The sequence below is a fragment of the Phaethon aethereus genome (assembly GCF_964289735.1).
Source record: "Phaethon aethereus genome assembly, chromosome: Z".
Classification (NCBI taxonomy): domain Eukaryota; kingdom Metazoa; phylum Chordata; class Aves; order Phaethontiformes; family Phaethontidae; genus Phaethon; species Phaethon aethereus.
The window spans coordinates 19,128,471-19,149,414 of NC_138577.1; the positions used below are offsets into that span (position 1 = coordinate 19,128,471).

At 39.2% G+C, this 20,944-nt stretch overlaps 1 protein-coding gene across 1 annotated transcript; it reads right to left on the reverse strand.

The window, feature by feature from the left end:
- Positions 1-126: 126 nt before the first annotated feature.
- On the reverse strand, positions 127-20,447 carry EMB (embigin; the record flags this gene model as incomplete). The annotated part of the gene is made up of 10 exons (XM_082013390.1): positions 127-184; positions 2,149-2,182; positions 3,052-3,334; positions 4,478-4,605; positions 8,089-8,177; positions 9,368-9,542; positions 11,707-11,796; positions 13,025-13,114; positions 15,232-15,315; positions 20,357-20,447. 10 exons carry the CDS (start codon positions 20,445-20,447, stop codon positions 127-129), a joined length of 1,122 nt encoding a protein of 373 aa, XP_081869516.1.
- Between the last annotated feature and the right edge of the window lie 497 nt (positions 20,448-20,944).

Here is a 20,944-nt window from a genome sequence, read left to right on the forward strand (position 1 = left end):
ACTATCTTGTTCCCACATCAAAAAAACAGATTGGGTTGGCACAGTGGATTTTTGTCCTTGTATTAGGCTACTCAAGAGAGAAGTAAACTCTGATCTGTTTCATCTCTTACCTTTTTAGGAACCAGATTAAATTTTTCTGTGCCTAGCACTGCTGTTTTCCAGACCATTGTTTTCTTCTGATTTACTATAAGAAAGAGAGGTTAAACCCCAAAATTTAACTTTTAATAATAGGATGAGCAGTCATTCCAGTCCCACAAGCCAGTCACAGAGTATATCTAAAACATATTTGATTTTTTCCCCTTTTTTTAGCATGTGAAGTTAAGAAAAAAGATTAAACAAAATTTAAGCAACCAAAACACTGACTCAAAGTCTTTCAGCCAAGTAGTAAAGGCTCAATTCAGTCTCCCTCAAAAATTCCACAAAGTTCTGGGCAGAAGTTATAGCAGTGATAGTCTTCCCAGAAATTATTGCTGTACTATCATTTCATTCAGTATATAGAATTTGTATATAAAGTGAACGCTCAAATAACATACAAGCAATATACAGCTCAACATCCTCAGAACATGGGCTGAAATAGTCATATGATTGCTCCTTCTGGAGTACCTACAACTAGGTATATGGTGTTTGTCAATCAGGACTTGAATTAACAATTCTCTTAAAAAAATTCTGTTTCTGAATCATTAGCCTCCCACCTAATGCACTGTTGGATGTGACATTTTAATTATAGCCCCATCAACCAAGTTCAGCTGTATATTAGAATGTACTTGACATAACAGACCAGAAAAGTTCCTTTGGAGACAGTCTCTCTGGTACACAAGTCTTGTAAACAGCCAGTATTTGAAATAACTTTCAGTTATTAAAATCAGGAAATAAGTACATTGTTTGAACACATGTGAGGAAAATCTATTATCTAAGATAGAATCCCAAAATCAAGCAGATTATCAACACCACATCCCATCAAGCATGAAAACATTATTGTAGCGCACTACACTGCATTACAATACTATTATAAACATGCTGAAACTGAATTACAAGAAGCAGGGCTGTGCAACAAGGGCAATTATTCAATTTTCCACCCAAGACATATCCCCAAACACTCAGCAGTATAATAGCATACTATATTCCCAAGACATATCCCCACATCATAGTATAATTGAATTGCAGCTTTAAAGCTGCTTAAAGGGGAAATCCACTAAAATATATTTTCAGCTAGCACTGGAAAAAGGAGTAGGAAAGGGAATAGAACACAGGGAAACAAAGAAGGTCACTGCAGCAAGAAATCCAAAAAGGGAAAGACAGTGCTACTCAGAGGGACAGAAAAGGGAGATAAAGATCAGAGAAGAGACTGAGAGGAAAGAAAACTGGCATAGACTGGACACATCTAAAAGGAAAAACTTCCAGGCTGCATCTTAAAACAAAAGGAAAGTTAATAAGCCAAATGAAGTAACTGGGCTTCAAGCGATGGGCAGAGCAAGAGAAGTATAGCTTATTTTAGCAAGCAAGCCTTTAGAAATGCATCATCCTAAGGAGGGGGAGCCAGCATGGGAGCACCAACCCTCAAGCAGCAGAACAGCCACAGAATTGTCTCCACCTGCTCCTTTGGCTCCAGTAGTGCAGCCATTCCTGTGCCCAGGGAGCCCAAGCCACCAGCACTGTGAAAGGCCCCCCCCGCCAACCCCAGAGGTTGGGGTTACCACCAAAACAGCCAACAATGCCAGCTCCCAACACCCCAGCAACTACAGGCTTACCTAGGACAGTCAGGGCTTTGACCACATGCAAGTGAGAAATGTTTGTTAATACAGACAAAAAATACATATAATAAACATTTCAAAGCCTCTCCTGTAAAATTTCCACCTGAAAGTGATTTTCCTCATAGTTTATTATAGCTTTTTGGAATGAGTTTATAATGAGGACACGCACTGCTCAAAAAAGTAAAATATCTTCCAAACATCAAAATGAAGTTCCAGGTAGAAAACAGCATTCTGCACACTCTGGAATTAGGAAGTCTTAAGCAAAGGAACAAACTGTACTTTCACATTCTTCATTAACTCTTACCAAACAGGTCAACAACCAAGTATGATTTTATACAACATGCTAGTATGCAAAAGAAAAAAATCTTTAACTATAGTGTACAAATTCTTTACTTACAGTTGCTCAATTTGGTCAAATTCTTTTTCATCTTCTGCATAACAAAAAGGATCATATTAAGGTCTCAGTTTAACAAACAATAGAAGAGTTCTGTTTAATTATATTATTTACTCCATATGTAAGCAAAAAAGTCTTATTTTTTCATTTTATTAGTTTCCTTTGCTCATTGCAGGGCGGTTGGACTAGATGACCTTTAAAGGCCCCTTCCAACCCAAACTATTTTATGATTCTATGATTCTTAAATTTGTCATTCAAATTATCTTGCTCCTCTATTGAAAGGAATTACCTGCAAATTTGTAAAAAACCTTTGATCAAGGTTTATTAATCAGATTTTAATACATGTTATATATGATATAACATATGTATACGGAAAAATACATTTATGCATATTGTATTTTACCATATGTGTAATACATAGACACATGTGTAGATTATATGTCACTTCTGTTTCATCTTACACATCTAATTCAGCTCACCTATGTGTGCCTTAGGTTCAGCAACCAACATTAGTGCATTCTGTTTTAATGCATTTTTCCTTCTTGCTCAATTTCTTGACAGAATTTTTCCTATCAAGACCACTAATATTTGCTTCCATTCCTAAGCATTACCAAAAGAGTATAGCCTCCAAATTCCTTTGTCTTATAAGGAAAAAAATATGGACTAAATCAAACCCTTTATGAGAAAGTATTTCTTATTAAAAGCACTTCATACCTGAATTGTAGGCTCATGGAAGGAATTTAAAAATCTAAAATAATGTACTGTTCTAGAAGAAAGCATTTTATCAGAAAAAATACGGATGTGAAAATTACACTGAACTTCATATATGAAGTGCTATGGGTCATACCTTTCTACCTTTGGCTAGAATTTAAATGGAAAGCTAGAAAAGACTGAAAAAAGACTTACCTGCACACTTCTCTTTCTTTTTTGAATACATCTCATAAAGCAAAACAATAGTTACTAAAATAACAACTTCAGCCACAATAGCTAGAAAGGGTTTGAGAGGCACCATGAAGGATAAAACTTTAAGCTTCAGCTTTCCTTTACTTTTCCCGAGTTCAAAAGCAGCCTCACACCAATATACACCATCATCTTCCTTGGCAAGCTTCAGTATCTTCAGATGGGTTACATTGGCAGATATTCTATTAATTACATACTTGTCTGCCAGCAAAGAGTCATTAATGGCAATCTGAAAGTAAAGAATATATTACAAGTCTTATTAATGCAATGAGAACGTGTTTAATCAAATTATTTATATTATCAACAGATAGTTTGACATGGAAAGATGTAAAATGAATTAAGAACAAGTGGTATTTGTTAAGCATGTTTAGTCCACATCCAAGTGAAGGATTTATCTTAGCTGGCCACCCTGGTTTCCTTTACATTCAATGGAGGAAAATACGCACTTTCAGTTAGCAAGCTGTTTGACCCATTCTTAGTCTACTTAAAGAGCAGAGGAAAGGTACTCTTGACTCTGACTGTCCACTAACAAAAGGTAGCCTCAGGTGTCAGGTTCTAACATCTAGGTTTCAACACAGCACAAAGCATACACTTTTAAGGAAGTTGAGCTGGGAATGCTGCTTCACTGGGAAATATGCCAATAGTCTTACAAGTCAACACTATTCTCCATCAGTACAGATGAGACATCTACTTACTTCCTCTCAGTTGACCATTCTTCCCCCAGGAAACAGGCTAGAACACAGTGGCTATACTTCCAAGGCGAAGGGGGACCCTGAAAGGTGGTTATGTGAAGGAGGAAAACTGCTGAGCAAGATTTTTCCTTACAGCCTTTAAGGCAGGCGCTGAACTCAGAAGAGACTTCAGCTCCTTCAGAACCAAGTCTCCACCACAGGATAACCTCCTTCAGGACCAGTGCCCCAAAGAGGTCATACAGACTGGGAAATACAGAAGTACATATACCTGGATGAACACGAATGGAAGGGATATGCTCCTAATTCTCCCTCAAGCCTCCAATATCTTACATGTCTTTAAAAGAGTGTCCCGCTATCATAAGAATTTTTTGGCATCAAGTAGTAAGATTTGAGCAATATAACTACCATTAATATAGTAAAGACAAGTATCTCAAGACTCAAATGATTTGTTTTACTCTTATCTGCGCTATAAGAGCCTGGCAAGGACTTTTTGGGAAAGAAACGTCATGCAACCCAGAACAAAAACTACATCCCTGTAATAATGAGTACTTCTAAATATGTGCAGAGATTTACATTAATTTAAATGGAAATTTGTAGAGCCTACAGTGAAAAGTCACTCTACAAAGTGTCTGTACTTTTTCCCCACATTGTTTTGCTTGGCTGACAGATAGAAACCTTACCTGTTCACTTCCATTGGTCATATACCAAGTCCAAGCAACGGGAGTATAGCCAAAACTTTTACAAATCATCACAGCTGTATCTCCTTCATAACTGATTATGGGTTTTTCTTTTCCTTCAATTTTCGGTACTAAGAACAAGTAGGGAAAAGTTCATCAAGTGAGGCCTACATGTTTTAATTACAGTATTACAAAAAGATAAAATATATTTAGATATGTATTTATAGTAGTCCATTAATATCCTCTTCCCATAGCCACAGATGATTCTATCATTCATGACATGAACTAAATGAAAAGTCATTTCAGGCTGATATTTCATATACAGGATTTGTGCAGAAGACTACAAATCCTGCTCTCAGTTGCTGTATGATCTTTAAAGTTACCAGTTAATACTGAAAACCAAGTATAATCAGACTGTGATTTCTACCCTTGCCCATTTCCTCTTTCCCTTCCTTGACAGCTATGAGCTGTTCACACATCAGTTCTAGTACACTAGAAACAGATGTACTAATTTTCCTGCAATTTCACTCAATCTGCAAAGAATTCTGTCTTTTCCAGCCATAATGCTACCACATATTTGTATCTGGCAAGTTGTGCATGCAGAGAACTTTTTTGTCTTTAAGACAAACCTGCAGATTGAGGGAGTTTTGTAGTTACAAACATTTCCTAAGCTGAAGTAATGACTTGTGGGTGCATGCCAGTAAAGAGGACTTTTGGTCCAATCTCACTAAGGACAGAACATGGCCACAAGAAACAAGACATAAGATTATAAATTTAGAGTTACTAGTCCCAGCCATTATAACTGCAGATGCCCCACAGCTTTCCAAGAGCAAAAGCTCAAAAAAGTCTATTGAATATATTAAGGCATCCCACAGATCTAGTTTCAGCTGAGCAAATGTATTGTGATAGAGTATGTATTTCCCCTTCCTCTTCTTTCTCTCTATTAGGATGTTTACCAGCATGTATTCTTCAGATCCACTTACTTTAAATTTACTTCAAGTTTCATTGCTCTATCTTCTAAGTACAGATCCAGTACATCTTTTAAATTATATGGGTCACACAAGATCAAGCAGGCCAAGAACTTGCTTTCAGCAGTTATGATTGAACTATTTGGTATAAACTAAGACTGTTCCTTCTCTCTCCCCTTGTTGACTGGCTGAGCACAAATTGTCCCAAAAAGTTCACTTCTTGTAAGTATTCAAACTTAAAATATTCCTATTTTAGAAATACATATGAATCTATTTGTTAAGAACACTGCTTACAACCTCAGAATTTGCTGTACCGTACATCAATCCCACCTCATTACTTAGTGAAGTCTTCTCACTCCATACGTACTTGTTCTAATCACTAAATACTGTCCTTCTAAAGAATAGTGGCAGAGTACCTTCGCTGCTGTCAGTAAAAGGGACAGCTTTAGTAATAAGTGCTGCTATTCCTTTTGCAATGTATACAAGAGAAAAAATAAAAGCAGGTTGGGAAAAAAGAATAGAATATGTGAAAACAAATAAAAAGTCTTGTAAGCATTACAACAGGCTAATGGGGTAGTCAAAAAGATGTAGCCATGCTGTTCAGTGGCGAAGTACAGCTATAGGCATACCAGCAATACCTTTACCACATTAGCCATGATTAACAACATGAATACTCATTGTGAGTCTTGGGATCTGGCTCTAACAGTGGTTGAATGCATGCAAGGAAATAATATGCTTTGTCTCAGGTATTTTTGCGAAAAGATCACCCAGAACTTGGTGACAAAACACTGCTGCTGCACAGGAAAAACTGTTGAAGATATGGACAAACAGGCAATTGTACTAGCATTTATGCCAGTCAGATTTCCACACCGGTTTAAGACCAGAGTTGTTTCATAGTGCATGTACCTGGACAGCTGCTTAAGCATCTCTCAAAGGGCAAACACAAATTAATCTATTCTACCCTTTAATACAGCTATTACAACACTTCACAGCATTTAAGATACCCATGAATGGTCTCCATGCTTAATAATTTGAACTTCCTATAAGCATCTCAAAGTGTTACGGTTTACTGCAGACATAGGTGAAAGCTCAGCTCCTCAAAAATCTGCAGGGTTATGCCAAGCCAGGATGGTGGGGAAAGGGAGGAGGCATCACATCCAATAATGCCTAAGTGCCTAGTGGAAAAGCTATTGCAGTTAGTTACAGCAGTGATGACACTGAGTCTATACCAACACATTACTCATCTTTCACTTTGAGAATTGTTCTCTCTGCATTATTGACTGGAAGATTCAAGGACTTCTCTCTCCCGTTTCTTTCACTCTTGCATTAATCTTGAAAAGTGTCAAGCCAGTACTTTTTATGGCATCAGAAGTGGCAGCATTCAACCATTGTGAAGCTATTCTCCCATCTTCCTGTAATAAATCAAGCAGCCCTAAGCACTGTTCCGGAAAAGATGACTTCCCTATTGAGTCATTCTTGCCCTTACTGAAATAGTTATTGTATACTTTCAAAAGAATAAGGTCTCCTTTGACATTTTTTGATCTAAAAAGACTTAGGTAGCCATTCAACTAAACCTTAACCATACATTGACAAGAAAAATATGTAATCATTTTTAGATATTAAGAAGTCTGAGTAAACTACAATTTTGTCTTTTTTCAGTATTGCAAGCTGGTCTCCATCTGAAGGTTTGAAAGTAGGTATCAACATTATTATTCAAGTCTTAAACATACATGAGAAACTTTCCTCAAGTTGTATGACCACATACTCTGCTGAAGAAAGCCAGCTTGCAGCACTGAGAATTAAAGCCCTGCTGGTTAGTTCAGCTGAGGTTAGGGTAGTTATTTGAAGAGTTAAGGTTTTTAGGAGCCTGTTTTCAGGGAGCATCCCTCACATATCACAGTCTGTGGAGCTTTCAGACATCAAATGCTTGCTTTGCTCTTTGCAAAATTTGGATTGTGAGAATAGAGATGGGAACAGCTCTCATTAGAGATTAAAGTTCTCAGCAGCTTGTATTTCTTTCATTTCCACGTCTTCCATTCAACTGGATTTCACCTGCTACTGTCAAGGGCAATATTACTGGAGAAGTGAATACAAAACAGAAGGACACTCACAGTGCCCAATGAAGCACAATAACTTAATATAAGAACTGTTCTTGTATTATATAGAATGAAAGTAAAGCAATAACTTGGTGTTTTAGAAATACAACTGAATTTGTTCAAAAACCTGCCTTCATTCTGCCAACCATTGCTCTACATGTAACACCCAATCTCAGGCTGATCTTTCAAGTCATTTGCTCCGCTTCTTGAAGAATTTATCTGAGACACCATCCTTTCCTCCCACCCCTCAGAAAGTGATGAGTATTCACTCCTGCTGTAGGGATGGAGAGGGAAGGGGACATCAGTTACTCATTTAGGAAAAAATTAGGCTTATATGCTCTTTTGTTTATTAGCAAATTTTGTTAAAAAGTCTTTTAGTTTTTGCTTCAAAATTATTCTTCCCTCCATGCTACAGAAATGCCTTTGACAGTGATTCTCACTTAGCTTGACCATATTAGTCACTACTTAAGTTGCAATTCCCATACTATGCAGAAACCATATTACTATAGGATTTCAATGGTCAAGTGAAGCAAAATTTAAAATGACTTGCCTTGTAAATGAAACACGGCGCTGATTTCTTCTTCACCTTTCAGAGTACAACTGTAACTTCCCAGTTCACTGTTATCCAAGATCGTCAATCTTCAAAAAAAAGTTTCACCAATTTGCTTTTTTGCTTGTATTTTCTTTCATCCTACAACTATCAGTGACTGCTAATTAACATTCTAAACCAGCAGAGAGTAGTGGAGCAGAGAACATATGTCACTGAAACATGAGCATTAAGGTTTAGTGCAATGAATAAACATGACATTTTTAAGAAAACAGAAGAGCACAAGTACATCTGGAAACATAAATATCATTTTCACTCTTGTTGATCACAGAAGGCCAAACATCTTTAAGCAGTATGATCTACAGGTTACTGAACTAGACATGGGTTCACTATGTGAACTATATAGCCTACACTATGTAGCACTTCAGAAGAAATTTAAATGGTCTGTTCTTTCTAAAGCCAGTCAATGGCTTAGCTCCAACACAGAACAGTTTTAAAGACCTGTCATCTAATGAAGTCCAGAATCTTCTCTGCTGGCAAACTATACATTTCACAGGCACTTCGAAAAAGATTGGTATGGTTGTATGTGTGTATATGGAGCGGAAAAGTGACAATACATTCTCATCATGTTTTCTATCATAGAAATTTTCTACAAATATTACTGATGTTAAGAAAACAAAGTAATACAAAAATCAACTGGAGACCGCCTGGATTAAAAATCTGTAAATGGGCTAATTTTAAGTCCAACAGTAAGTTGTATCAAATGAAAATTTTCTACATTTGAGTCTCTGTAGAGGTTTGCAAGAATTAAGAAAACCTTTTAAAAAAATCCAAAACATCCTTACTGTAAAGCTAATTTCTTCTCTTGCTAACTATGAAGGAAAAAATTGGCCATTGATGCCTTTCACTCTTCTGCAAAGCAGCACTGATGTGGAAAAGAGGGCAGTGGAAAAAGAAATGGAGGTATTTTAGCAATCTCAAACTGACATTACTACTTCACTTAATGAACAGAATTACTGGATCTTAAAAGTGTGCCCTTATTCTATATTCTTGTCTTGAAGAAAACTTGTTTTTCCGGCACTAGAGGAAGAAGAGCTCTTCCTCCAAACTCAAGGTAACTACAACCTTTTTCCTTTCCTGCAGCTGTAATATGTTGATTATGGGCATATATTAATCACCACATTTGTCTCTTTTCTAATATATACAACTAGTATTGGGCAGTGTATATGCATGTGATAACTGCTTAGAACCTGCAAGTCAAACTGTAAAGAATGCTACTTACTGGATGCTCCAGCTGTTCTCAGTTTTATTGATGTGTCCAATTGTTTCATTTCCCTTCTTCCAAGTCACCTGAGGACTTTTCAAATCAGAATACTTATTGTCCAATCTGCATGAAAGTTCAATTCTAGTTGCACTGTCCAAAGTGATATTTGTCTCCATGGAAGTACCAGAAACACCTAAAAAGTTTAAAAAAATTTGTATGGAAAATATATTTCTTCATTCTGGGGGAAGAGTTTCAAAGATTATGTTTTATTTACATATGCTAGATTACAAGTGGATACAGTGTGCTGTTATAGCTGTTATACTTTCCAGGGTAAAAACCCCTGCAAGATCAGTGTTTAATAGTAATTTCCTTAAGCCATAACTGAGTTACATCCATTACAAAAATAGCACAGTCACTCCATTCTGTAGGTAAACTTCCTAGAGGGCTCTAATATAGAAATATTAATATAATATATTTAATATATTAATTTAACTGAAAGCAAGATAGTCTTATGCTTCTACATAGTTTAACCCCAACCAAAATTTAGGTACTTAGCTCTCACCAAGGGGAACAATGCCTGCTCTCAGTCTAAACTTCCTTTTTGACTTCACATGTGGTATTAAAAAAAGCAGGATTTATTGGATTAAAAATACTAGTAAATACATAGAAAGTTATATTACTAATATCAAAAAAGTTAGACTTGTAAATATCAGGTTTTAGCCAGTTGCAGATTTTTATGACATAAGATTATAGGTAATGTCCTGTTGCTAACATTGTTAGATCTGGCCTTTCATACTACAACTACTCAACTTGAAACCAAATCATCTTCAAACTGATTTATGGCTACCTTAGCCTTCCTAGTGGCAAGCCAGGAGAATTACAATGTGAAAACATTCAAATACATAGGAAAACCTGACACTTTTGGGTTTTAACAAGCTCCATGAACATAAAATGAGAGCATCCAAAAAGCAGGTTTCAACAGCAGATATCTTCTCCAAGCCGTACAAACAGCCTTTTACAAAAACACACCTCTGACTTAGTACCTGTCAGCGCTGACATTTTATTTCATAATTGGCCTTTTCTTTCATAACTTCTAGATAGAACCATGGTTAGTCCATCTGAATACTCCATGAAAATTTATTACAGGCCTCACTTCAGTCCTAGACCTACCCTACAGTACTTGGTCAGAAAAGTGCAGCCGTATTTTACAGCTATTTTTAAGGTACAGCTCACTGAGTAATGCAAATCATACCTTAGAAGCAGCAAAGTCTGGCCGAAGTGGAACATCAGATACTCCTACAGAATATTTGAACTCTACTGGGTCTGGCAGAGACATTTACAGCCTGCAAAACAGCACACCCAGAACTCCAGGTCCCAGCCAAAATATTACAGATCTGTTGAACTGGAGTTAAACTTAGAGGTGCAACACCTTGGTCTTTCACAAGAGAGCAAAATCAGTTACTGCAACTCATTCTAGAGCCATTACACTCAATAAATGAGCCAAACAACCTCAACAAGGTGAGTTATGACCGAAGTAATTTTGTAAATGGAATGCTACTTTTTCATAGTAGCAGAAGTTTTACAGTCAGATTAATTACACTAGCTAAAAAATAGAATCCATACCTTTTGAGATTTAGAAAATAAATACACACTTTAAATTAATGGAACATGAAAACCCTATGCTGTTGAATATTAAACACTAGCAAGGCTGGTATCTGGGGCACCTCTGTACTGAGGGCACATGTACCTGAACAAGAAATCAACACTAACTTAAGTTCTCTGTTAGAAGAAACTACAGCATAAATTATGCTTGAAGTATCATACCAGTATTTCACAAAGGAGTTCTAACTGGTCTCCTCCAATCAAGACAGATTTAACTTAGGTCAGTTTTTCTAGCTCACCAAGAAATCAGTTACAAGTGCTTATTTGGCAACTGGGAACTTCACACCTACTTTAGGCAGGGGCTTATCTTGCCTTTTATCCATGCTTTAACTGTAATGCTGCAAAGCTGACCAACACCTGCTGGTTAGTGAGTACCCTAGCTTACATGGTCACTCCAAGTAGATTCACTACTGCAAAGAAATTGTCATCTGAACTGATTTGGGGGAACAGATAGCTATGAGGGTTTTTTACTCCTGGTTTTCATAAAAATATAAGAATCTCATTCTCCACTGTAAAATAATTATTAGAACACAAAACTGAATAGTGCAACAAGCTTATTTATCTTTTACTGAGCTCATTACTGCTCACTGAGCATCTTAACTTTATCAAGAAGTTGCCACCCTAGATACTTTCTCTTCCAGTTATGTTATATTGAATGCTATGATTTGTATGAGTTGTAGAAGTAACACACTCACCAGGCAGGAGTACCTCATACTCCACAAAAGTGACATTAGACACATTCTCTTTGGCTGCCTGCCGGAACTCTTGTGTGGCAAGATCTGGACCTAACAATGTTGTTGGGGAAGCAAAGTGATATGTTAGGATCCTGTAAAGGTAATCATACAGCAGAGTGTCAATATGGTATTTCAACCGTTTCTTATAGTAATCTTGGGGGGGGGAAGAACCTTGCCAAATGCTGAATACTATTGAGATCCTTTCATATACCTTGTGTTAATAGCCAGAATCTTAAAGCAGCACTGCTGTGTGGCCAGTAGTATAGCAATTACGCCATTTTAGAAGATTGTTTCTAGCTTTAATATAATGTTGTAATTGTGAATGTCAATACAGTAAAGAGCTCATAACTATCTATTTCACAGCCTGATTCAAAGAGTCACCTATACATGTGGCTTTTCCTAAAGCATAAAGGCGTGTCCTAGAACTGTATAGGACTACATCAATGTTTAACTAGAGCTTGAAAAAGTAATATGCTTTAAAAAATAAAAAAGAAGCAGAAGGACAGAACACTGCCATTCCCAAAGCCACTACAATTTAACAACACAGCCAGGAAGCCAGAGGTAGACTACCTAATAGAGATGCAGCTGTAATGAATGCAGAGGGAAGAACACCCTGTGCTCCACTGGAACATTTCCTTCCACACACAAAGAATATCAATATTGACCACCATCTGCCTGACTAAAATATAATCCTTTCTTTCTGTGAGGGAAAAATACATTTAGAAAGTTTAATATGGCCAGCAAAGTCCTTTTTCTGCAGGGCTACAGATAGCTTACTATTCAGACGCTACCTTTAAAAAACTCTGCAAAGCTTGATACAGCTATAAGGCAAGCAACTGTAAGCGTAAACAGTCTGTTCCCACCACTATGCTTGTTCCATGCTCTCTGCATTTCAAGAACAGAGCAAGAAAGCAAATTAATAAGCTACAGCTTTAACAACAGATGTAGCTCAGCTAAGGAAGCATCACCTTTCTTCTACCCACATAATTGTTTCATTAGTATTGTACTATCTGCATACAAGTACCTAATAAACTGAAGCACACTGGGAGGAGACATTAGGTTATGCTTAAAGCAAAGGTCAATTCAATACAGTTAGAGCAATTTTCATTTTTTCAGTCTCTGCAGTTACTTTCTATAGAGCTTTAAACATCAAACTGTCTTGGTAATTATCAGCTAAAATAAATCCTCCATAACAACTCCATTAAAAATATCAAGGTAGAACCTTAGGGTAACCAAAATGTAATAATTTAAGTAGAAGACAACATGTGATTGCTTTTACCAAATGTAGTTATATTATGTCCAAGAGCCAAATGATTCAAAGGTCTCCCCTGAGTTTGCCAGTTGACAGTTTGTGTAGTCATCATGGGCTCTGAAAGGTGGGAAAAAAACCTGTTATAAAAAATTTTATTTTCTTTCAATTTAGTGATGGAAGAAAATAAACAGATTCCCCTGCCCCATGGTAGATAAAACACTAAATGTTTTCAGCCACATGTTTCACATGCTTGCAAAGTAATTTTGTCAGTTATTTTATAATGCATTTCAGGAATATATAAACAGTAATTACTGATTGAATCTACTTAATCATAGAGCATTCTAGATTTTGTACAAGGGACTTCATTATGTCTCACATCCATGGATTAAAAAAATTCCCACTCACAATTGGGAAAATAGCGAAAATTGGGCTACAGCTTCAGTCTTCTCACTGAGAAAAGCACTGGGTGGCAGAGTTGATCACTGTGCAGTAAAAATAGTATTTCTGAAAGCCTAGATATTCTCAGAACAATTCCTTCTCTTTTCCTGCATAAAATACTGAACTTTGGGGTGAGGTTCTTGAGCCTCTTGGCAACAGCTGAGAGAATCTGGCTGTGCTGAAGGAAATCCCTGCTAGTGGTTTGCATCTAAAGGCTTCTAAGCAAGCATAACAAGAGGTACCACGTACCTTCCACATTCCTGGACCATTTTGTAAAGCAGTGTTTCTTTATCAACATGTCAGCTCACAACACAAGGAATGCTATGCCACAGGCAGTCAGCCTTTTGCCTGGCTTGTTCTATCTGCACTTTAATACCTTCCCTCACACTTCAATCAGTTTAAGTAACAATAAACCTGTACATTAAGATGGACAATGCAGAAGAACAGAGCTTCAGACTAGTTCATTTGGTGGTGTGGTTGTTGACAGTGCACTGTTGTCAATCTCAGCTACTAGTCCAAAATGGCTTTCTAAGCAAAAAAATTATAAAGCTGTCTTCGGGCACTACACAGTAAATCCTATTCCTCTACATAACAGCACAAGTAAGCCTTGATCTCTGCCAAATGAAGAAACAAACTAGTGCAAGTACTTGCCCCTGAAATAACACATGAAGGCTGGAAGCATTCTGGGGCACCTTCTTCTGTGTGTGCAAACACCTTGACAGCATGCCAAGGCTGTCATGAATCACCTGAGTTTGTCAGTCTAGTACACACATCACCTGGTTTGTTACCTGAAATCCCTCATGATAGATTCAGAAGGCACCAGTGCCAGTTCATGTGGTAGTAGTTACCCATCCACAAAAAAACAGACAACCTTTAAAATGTCTTGCATGCTAATAGGATCCTCATACTGACTTTCTTCCTCGATTCACATATCAAATGAAAATAGTCAGATGAGTTCATATTATACAAAATGCTTTCTGTATTTTACCTCATGTGTATGCATATTTATGTATGGAGATAGTTATTGAATCTATTAGCTATTTTACTCCTAGTTCACACTCATTGTGCTAAAAAGCTCTAAAGATGAATACCAGATAAATAGCATTATCATGTCTAACGACAAAACTGTAGCTGGAAAACTTGTCAGAACTTGAGTTCATGTATTAACTTAGTCCATGTTTGATTTGCATTAATCTACATGAGCTTTGCTACACTGCTGAATTCCTGCTGCTCTGATCTTTATAGAGAAAGGAGAGGTGGAAATGAACAATTATCAGTTTCTTCTCCTGCCTGGAAATTATTCTCTGTTCCCTATCAAAACCACAATTAAGGTCCAGAATACAGAGAATAAAATGAAAAAAAGACAGCTGAAGCTAGCAGGCACAGTGATGCAATGGTGTTATTGTACCTCTCACTAATAAAAGAGCATCAGGAGTCCTCACATGAAAAATTATCAGGCATAAGTGCTAGAACAGAACCTCCCACAATGGTTCTAGTTTGGTAATTATCCCATCTCCAGGGTCATTGCTTGCTTTTATGGCATATATGCATAAGGGCAACAGATCACACAACTGGCAGTTGGATAGTTTTTTCCAATCCTCGAGATGCGTACAACACTTAACCTTGTGCAGTGGCTTTAAAAGGCCTAGATAATATATTTACTTTTGTTTCTTCTAAAGGATCACAATCTTATTGCAAAAGACTTATTTAGTATGAAAATGTAAATGCTGCATGGTAACTTAGGATAACTATGAAAAATTATTATAGCTTTAGTTATATTAAAATGAAAGAATTACCAGGAGATGATTCATTAAGTCCAGCTTGCATCTTATTGAAAGATGCCCGAGACTGACTGGCATCATGTGTTGTCACAGCTGGATCTAAAAAGAAAAAAGGATTTAAAGAAACTTTGTCCTCTCTCAGTTGAGCTAAGCTAGAAGTGTCTAGTTCATGAAAAGAATTCAAACAGAACCTACTCACCTCAGCCTTGTACCTTCATTTTTCCCCAAGTTCTGAGTAGATACAGGCAAAATGTGCAAGAATTACTTTTCATTTGTTCTTTAGCTTACTTTCGATAAGAAGAGACTAAAGAACAGAGGCAGTATTTATTTGACGTTTAATTTCTGTATGCAGATTTTTTTCCTGTAGTTAGCCTATAGTCAGGCAAAGCCATTCTTCAGAATATTCCAACAGACCAATAAACTTTAAAACCTGTACCCAAATTCTGTCTTGTTTCTGGGCTTAGACCACCACAGCTTATAGCACTGACACTAGTTGATTGTTTTTAAAAATAGGTTAGTAGATTCACTAATAGAATAAGGACCTCAATACAACCTGACATACCTACCCTGTTCAGTAACACAGTGAACAACCTCCTTTCCTTCCATTATCACTTTGGTGAGCAAAACAAGAGGCATCTGTGTCAAACATGGACTTCAAGTAATAATGACTATTTCCACTTTCCTTAACACCACTGCAAATCTATTTCTAGTCATATAACACAGTTTTTGTAACAGCCAGGCAAGACTAGGGTTTTGCTTTCTGTTCTCAACTGGAGAAAGGACAGTGAGGGAAGAGGCAGAAGACTTGCTTAGTTTGAATATGTTCCTGTGTCACTAAGAATTCAAGGTCCCTAGATGTTTTATAAAAAATGGGCATGTTTGCTCCTTCCTTTCTGTTCCCACATTTGGGCAGCGGAACTGATTAGCTTAAAATAAACACTATATCTTCACACCTTAGCTATTCCATGACATTCTCCTGCCACAGCAGCAGGATGCACTCTCTCAGACTCAAAGCAAATCTCACATTAGTAGCTTTTAAGTGATTTGGCCAGCCGTTACACAGGGAAAAGGACACGTATTTTGCAGTTGTAACTGAAGTCTGGGAGGGGTAATAAGCTCTACTAGACATCCAAGACACTAGCAAGCATAGATGAAAAGTGAAAAGCTACATTATACTTTAACTGTGTTCAAACTTGTTGAGAACTGTGTGCCTTCAGCAGAAGGTAAAGTCAGCACCCTACCAGTTCCTATAAGTGAACAACACTACTAACACTCCTACCCCATTTCAGCACTATAGGCATAGACAACCTACAGACTCTCCCACTGGCACCTCCAGCAGTTACTCCAGACTACATCAGAGTCATGCCCAACTTGCACCATCTGCTTTCTCAATCTGCCCATCATACACCAACCAGTTTGGATCAAGACTAAAACAAGGTAGTCAAAGGATACGATTTAAAAATTATTAGTGGTTCTTAACAAGCTCTTCATTTTTCATACTTTTTCATGCCAGTCCACTGGTACCACAGCCAAGTGTTCCCTCACAGCCCTTCACCCAAGCAAGGAACTTAAGAAATCTGCTCTGTCTGAGTATCTGCTGGCTTATTATCCAGGCAGTAAGACCAAGTCTTATTCTTTGCTTGACAGAGGTGCTGAGAGCAGGGTGAGCTATTATGCTTCTGATATTCATGTTAAGGTTGAAGAAAGGTCCATGAATTTTTATATCTGCAGCATCTTGAGGCATTCTAAAGATGTCACGGATCACCTGACTGTGTCAGCTTAGGAGATGCATCACCTGCACAGTAATTAAAACCTGCAAAGATGGTAAATTTAGAAGGTGCCAGTGCCAAACTGTACAGCAGCTCTGTTATCTCTGCAAGGAAGCCAGATAATCTGCAACATGGTTTGCATACTAATAGGGTCCCTATCTTGGCTTTCTGCCTTGATTAACAGAGCAAATGAAAGTAGTCAAGTAGTGTTATTTCTAGTCACCACTGCTTCCACATCTTGGCTCTTACTGGTCCATACATAAAACTACATAGCACAGATAACATTTCACTACTCTTGTCCTCTCATATACACCTGCTGAACAGCATCAGAGATCAAGATGACCCAGCACTCCACAATTAGTGTTGCCAAGACAAGCAGTGATGTAAGCAAGTCAAGTGGAATAACTTCTCAAACTATTGAATCATCGCTGCATGCCTTAACCCACAATTGATTTGCATTAGATTTAACCAATAGTGTGATAGCTTGCTGAGTTCTTCTTGCCCTGATCTTTACACAGAAAGGAGCAGGTGGGAGTATGGGGTCATGAATTTTTCTGCCTTACCTCTGCTCCCTACTGCAGCCAATTTTGGGGAGATAAAGTCTGACTGTACCATACTTGTCATCACTAGAGCAATTTCAGACTTTAAAATCTGTTCACTCTTTTCAGCCAGAAAAGTGGCTGAATAGGAAAAGGTTGAGATATAATTTGGTTCAATTTAACACCATTAATTTAATGTCAATTCATTTAACATTCACTTTTATACTCTCTGCAAGCACACAAGCATTCAGTAACATCCAAAACTACCCACCAGAACCTCCTAATGCTCCTTGAAAAGGGAAAAGCTGGAGGCTGAGTTCTCCTGAGGCACCAGAGGATCCACATGAAGGACTTCCAAATGCCCTGATAAAAGCCATTCCCTCAGGGCAAACCAGAAAAACAACCTGGAAGCAAAGTCTGTAAGAAATCAGGTGTATTCTCTACTTGTATAACCCCTTGGTATCTTTAGGGGCAGAATTTGGGAGATGAGATGTGGTGCATTCCCTTTTGCTGAAGGAATCTGGCAGCACAAGCTGCAACTAAATTAGGCATCCATAATGGCAACTAAATGAAGCAGCAAAATCTGAAGAGCAATGTTATAATCCTGAAATTACCCTCAACTCAATACAGAACAAAAGTGATGGTTTAAGTTTTTCAAAACAATCAACTAAACAGTTACAAGACTAAGACAAAATTAACAATAAGAACTCTCAAGGTACTCCTCTCAAAACAAACATCTAAGAGACTTCTTGTGGTATCTGCCTGACCAGCTGCAGAAGGCTATGCAACCCACCTTTCTGCAACTCAGTACTTGCACACCTTGTACTGCCCCAGTTGCTTTCACTGCAAGCATTCATTTTGATTCAAGAAATCTGCTGAACCCCCACATCTCAACGGACACTGTTTCAGGACTTCACTAGGAAGGCAGTCTTATGTCCAATGGAGTATTAACTTCCCTTTGCTGCACCTGTGCAGATAGTTCCTGTGCTTGACTAGGTTTTTAAACATTTGGTTAATAACCAATGGAAAAGTAAAATACTCTTCCTCACATTTAAATCACCATGGAAATCACAGTATGAAGCCTCCCTACATAGTTCATGCAAATATGAAAGCATTTAATACAAGTCTGAAAAATAACAGTTTCACTTTGTACAGTTAAAGGTCACTAAAGCAGGTGGCTCATTTCTGATGTCTGCTCAAAACCAAACATGATATCCACCACTTTAGGAAGATGGTAGATTTGTGGAAATTTTGGAAACAGGGCTTTGTTGGGATTTTTTAGGTTTGGATTTGGTTGGGGTTTTTTCAGAAGAGGATATCATTTCACTGATGGCTCTACATAAATTTTGAATTGCTTCAACCACCATTAGGTATAGTTTTCAGCAGTAATGGTCATCTAGACTAAATACTATGTGGCTAACTTGCCATAATGTGACTCACACATTCCTACCTACATTCCTTCCCGATACTTATCAGGCTATTTACAGTCACAAAACTTTGATCAATGAAATAAATTGTTAGAAAGGACTTCAAGATTTATGTGTGCACACATAAATACATATACATATTTTAAAGAGGCTTTAAGAACTACAGAGCAGATTTCCCTCTGTGTGCATGCACAAGTGTATTTTAAGCAAGCTTTGAGAACTGCAAAACACATTTTCTGTCTGCTTACATTATGTGACACTACTACAAGTTTACAGAAGATATCATCGCACAGGGAACAGTATTATTCCTCTCAGTATTAGGAAGACCAACAGAAGCATGAACAAACATGTAACTACTTACAATCACACCTGAAAAACACAGCTAAACCACTGATGGTTAACTAAAGCCACAGCAATAATGTTCACATACATGTATTGGCAGAACTTTCAGCCTTGGCAAGACATGCTCCAACAATTACATCTTGCACAGCAAGCATCAGCAATCTGATACTTCCTTCCATTACCATTCTGTACTAGCCTGTGATGATTCAAAAACAGGGATTAACAACAGAAATCCACTAGTTTTAGAAATAAGGTCCTATTTCCTTAGAAGTGGTTGGCCTGCTGAACAGCACCAGAGGAAGAGCAGGGCCCAGAAGGCTCAAATCACTCTTCCTTCACAGGTTTTAAATGTTACATTTAAAAACGCAATATGAAATCCTCCAAGGAACATTCCTGCTAGGCATACAGATGTTGTAGTAATTTAACAATGCTTTACTCGACAAGGATAGGGTAGCAATAAAACACTACGCCTCGACCCCCAAGTCCTGAACGTGTGAACTAATAAATCCTCCTGTCGGAGAGGCAGAAAGTGGGAGATGACATGAGGCGGCAGGACTGAACACCAGTGGGTGCGGTTCAGCACCGCAGCCAGCGTGTCTGCTGCCCACCATCACGCGCGCGCGGGGAGGCAACGCGAAGGACCACCTAACCGCTCGTTAGAGGACAAGTAGAGGAGGGATCCCTACTTTCCAGCAGGCTTGCGAGAAACCCCAACACTTTTTTTGAAGCTAAAGACGAAAGGGCACCGGGGGGCGGCAGCTGCCTCCCGGGAGAGGGGAGCTCCGACCCCGAGGACGGTCGGGGCCGCTGAGGAGAAGGGACGCCTCCGCCGTTTAAACAAGGCGGGGCCGAGAGACCGCCGCCTCGCCGGGCCAGCGCTCGGTGCCCCTGGGGAGCCAGGGGGATGCTCCGGGGTCGGGAGGACCCTTGCTCAGCCGCAGCTGCCAGGCTGTGCCCCCGCCCTTCCTCGCCCCAGCCCACACCGACGCGTAGGGCGGACGGGGCGGCTGCAGCGTGACAGCCGCCCGGCGTGGCCCGGACCGCGATAGCAGGGAGCATTTACCTGCGGGGCTCCCGCCCGAGAGGCCGAGGCTGAAGCAAAGCAGCAGCAGCAGCCGCCGTCCCGGGCGCTTCCCGGAGAAGGGGGCAGGCATGGTGCCTCGGACGCCGCGCTCCCGCTCCCCCGGCGGCGCGTAGGCAGCTGGCTCGGCCCGATTCGGCCCCGCACCGCCCGCGGGCAGCGGCGGCTGCCGAGGAAGCCTCAAGCGGGCCCGAGCGGCTCTGCGGAGCAGCCAGCTGCTGCAGCAGGGATCAACACCAAAGGAAAGCAGCCTCAAAATCCGCGAACAGTGCAAACGTCAGGCAACGACCGTTAGAAAAACGGCCGGGAAACCGCTGCGGGCACCCTCGTTCCACCTCACAGGGAGGGCTGTAACCGCCGGCGCGGTGGCAGCCGGCGTGGCTCCGCCGGCCTTTATGCGGCGGGAGGAAGGGCGTGGGTGAGCACCGGTGGCTAATTGGAGCGGGGCCGTCGCAGCGGATCCGGCTCGGAGCCTGGCAAGCAACAGCTGGAAGGTGACAGAGCACGCAGGGAGGTTGCATCGCGACTCATTTTTGGGGAAAAGTGGCTGTTGCTGCAGGATTACCTCAG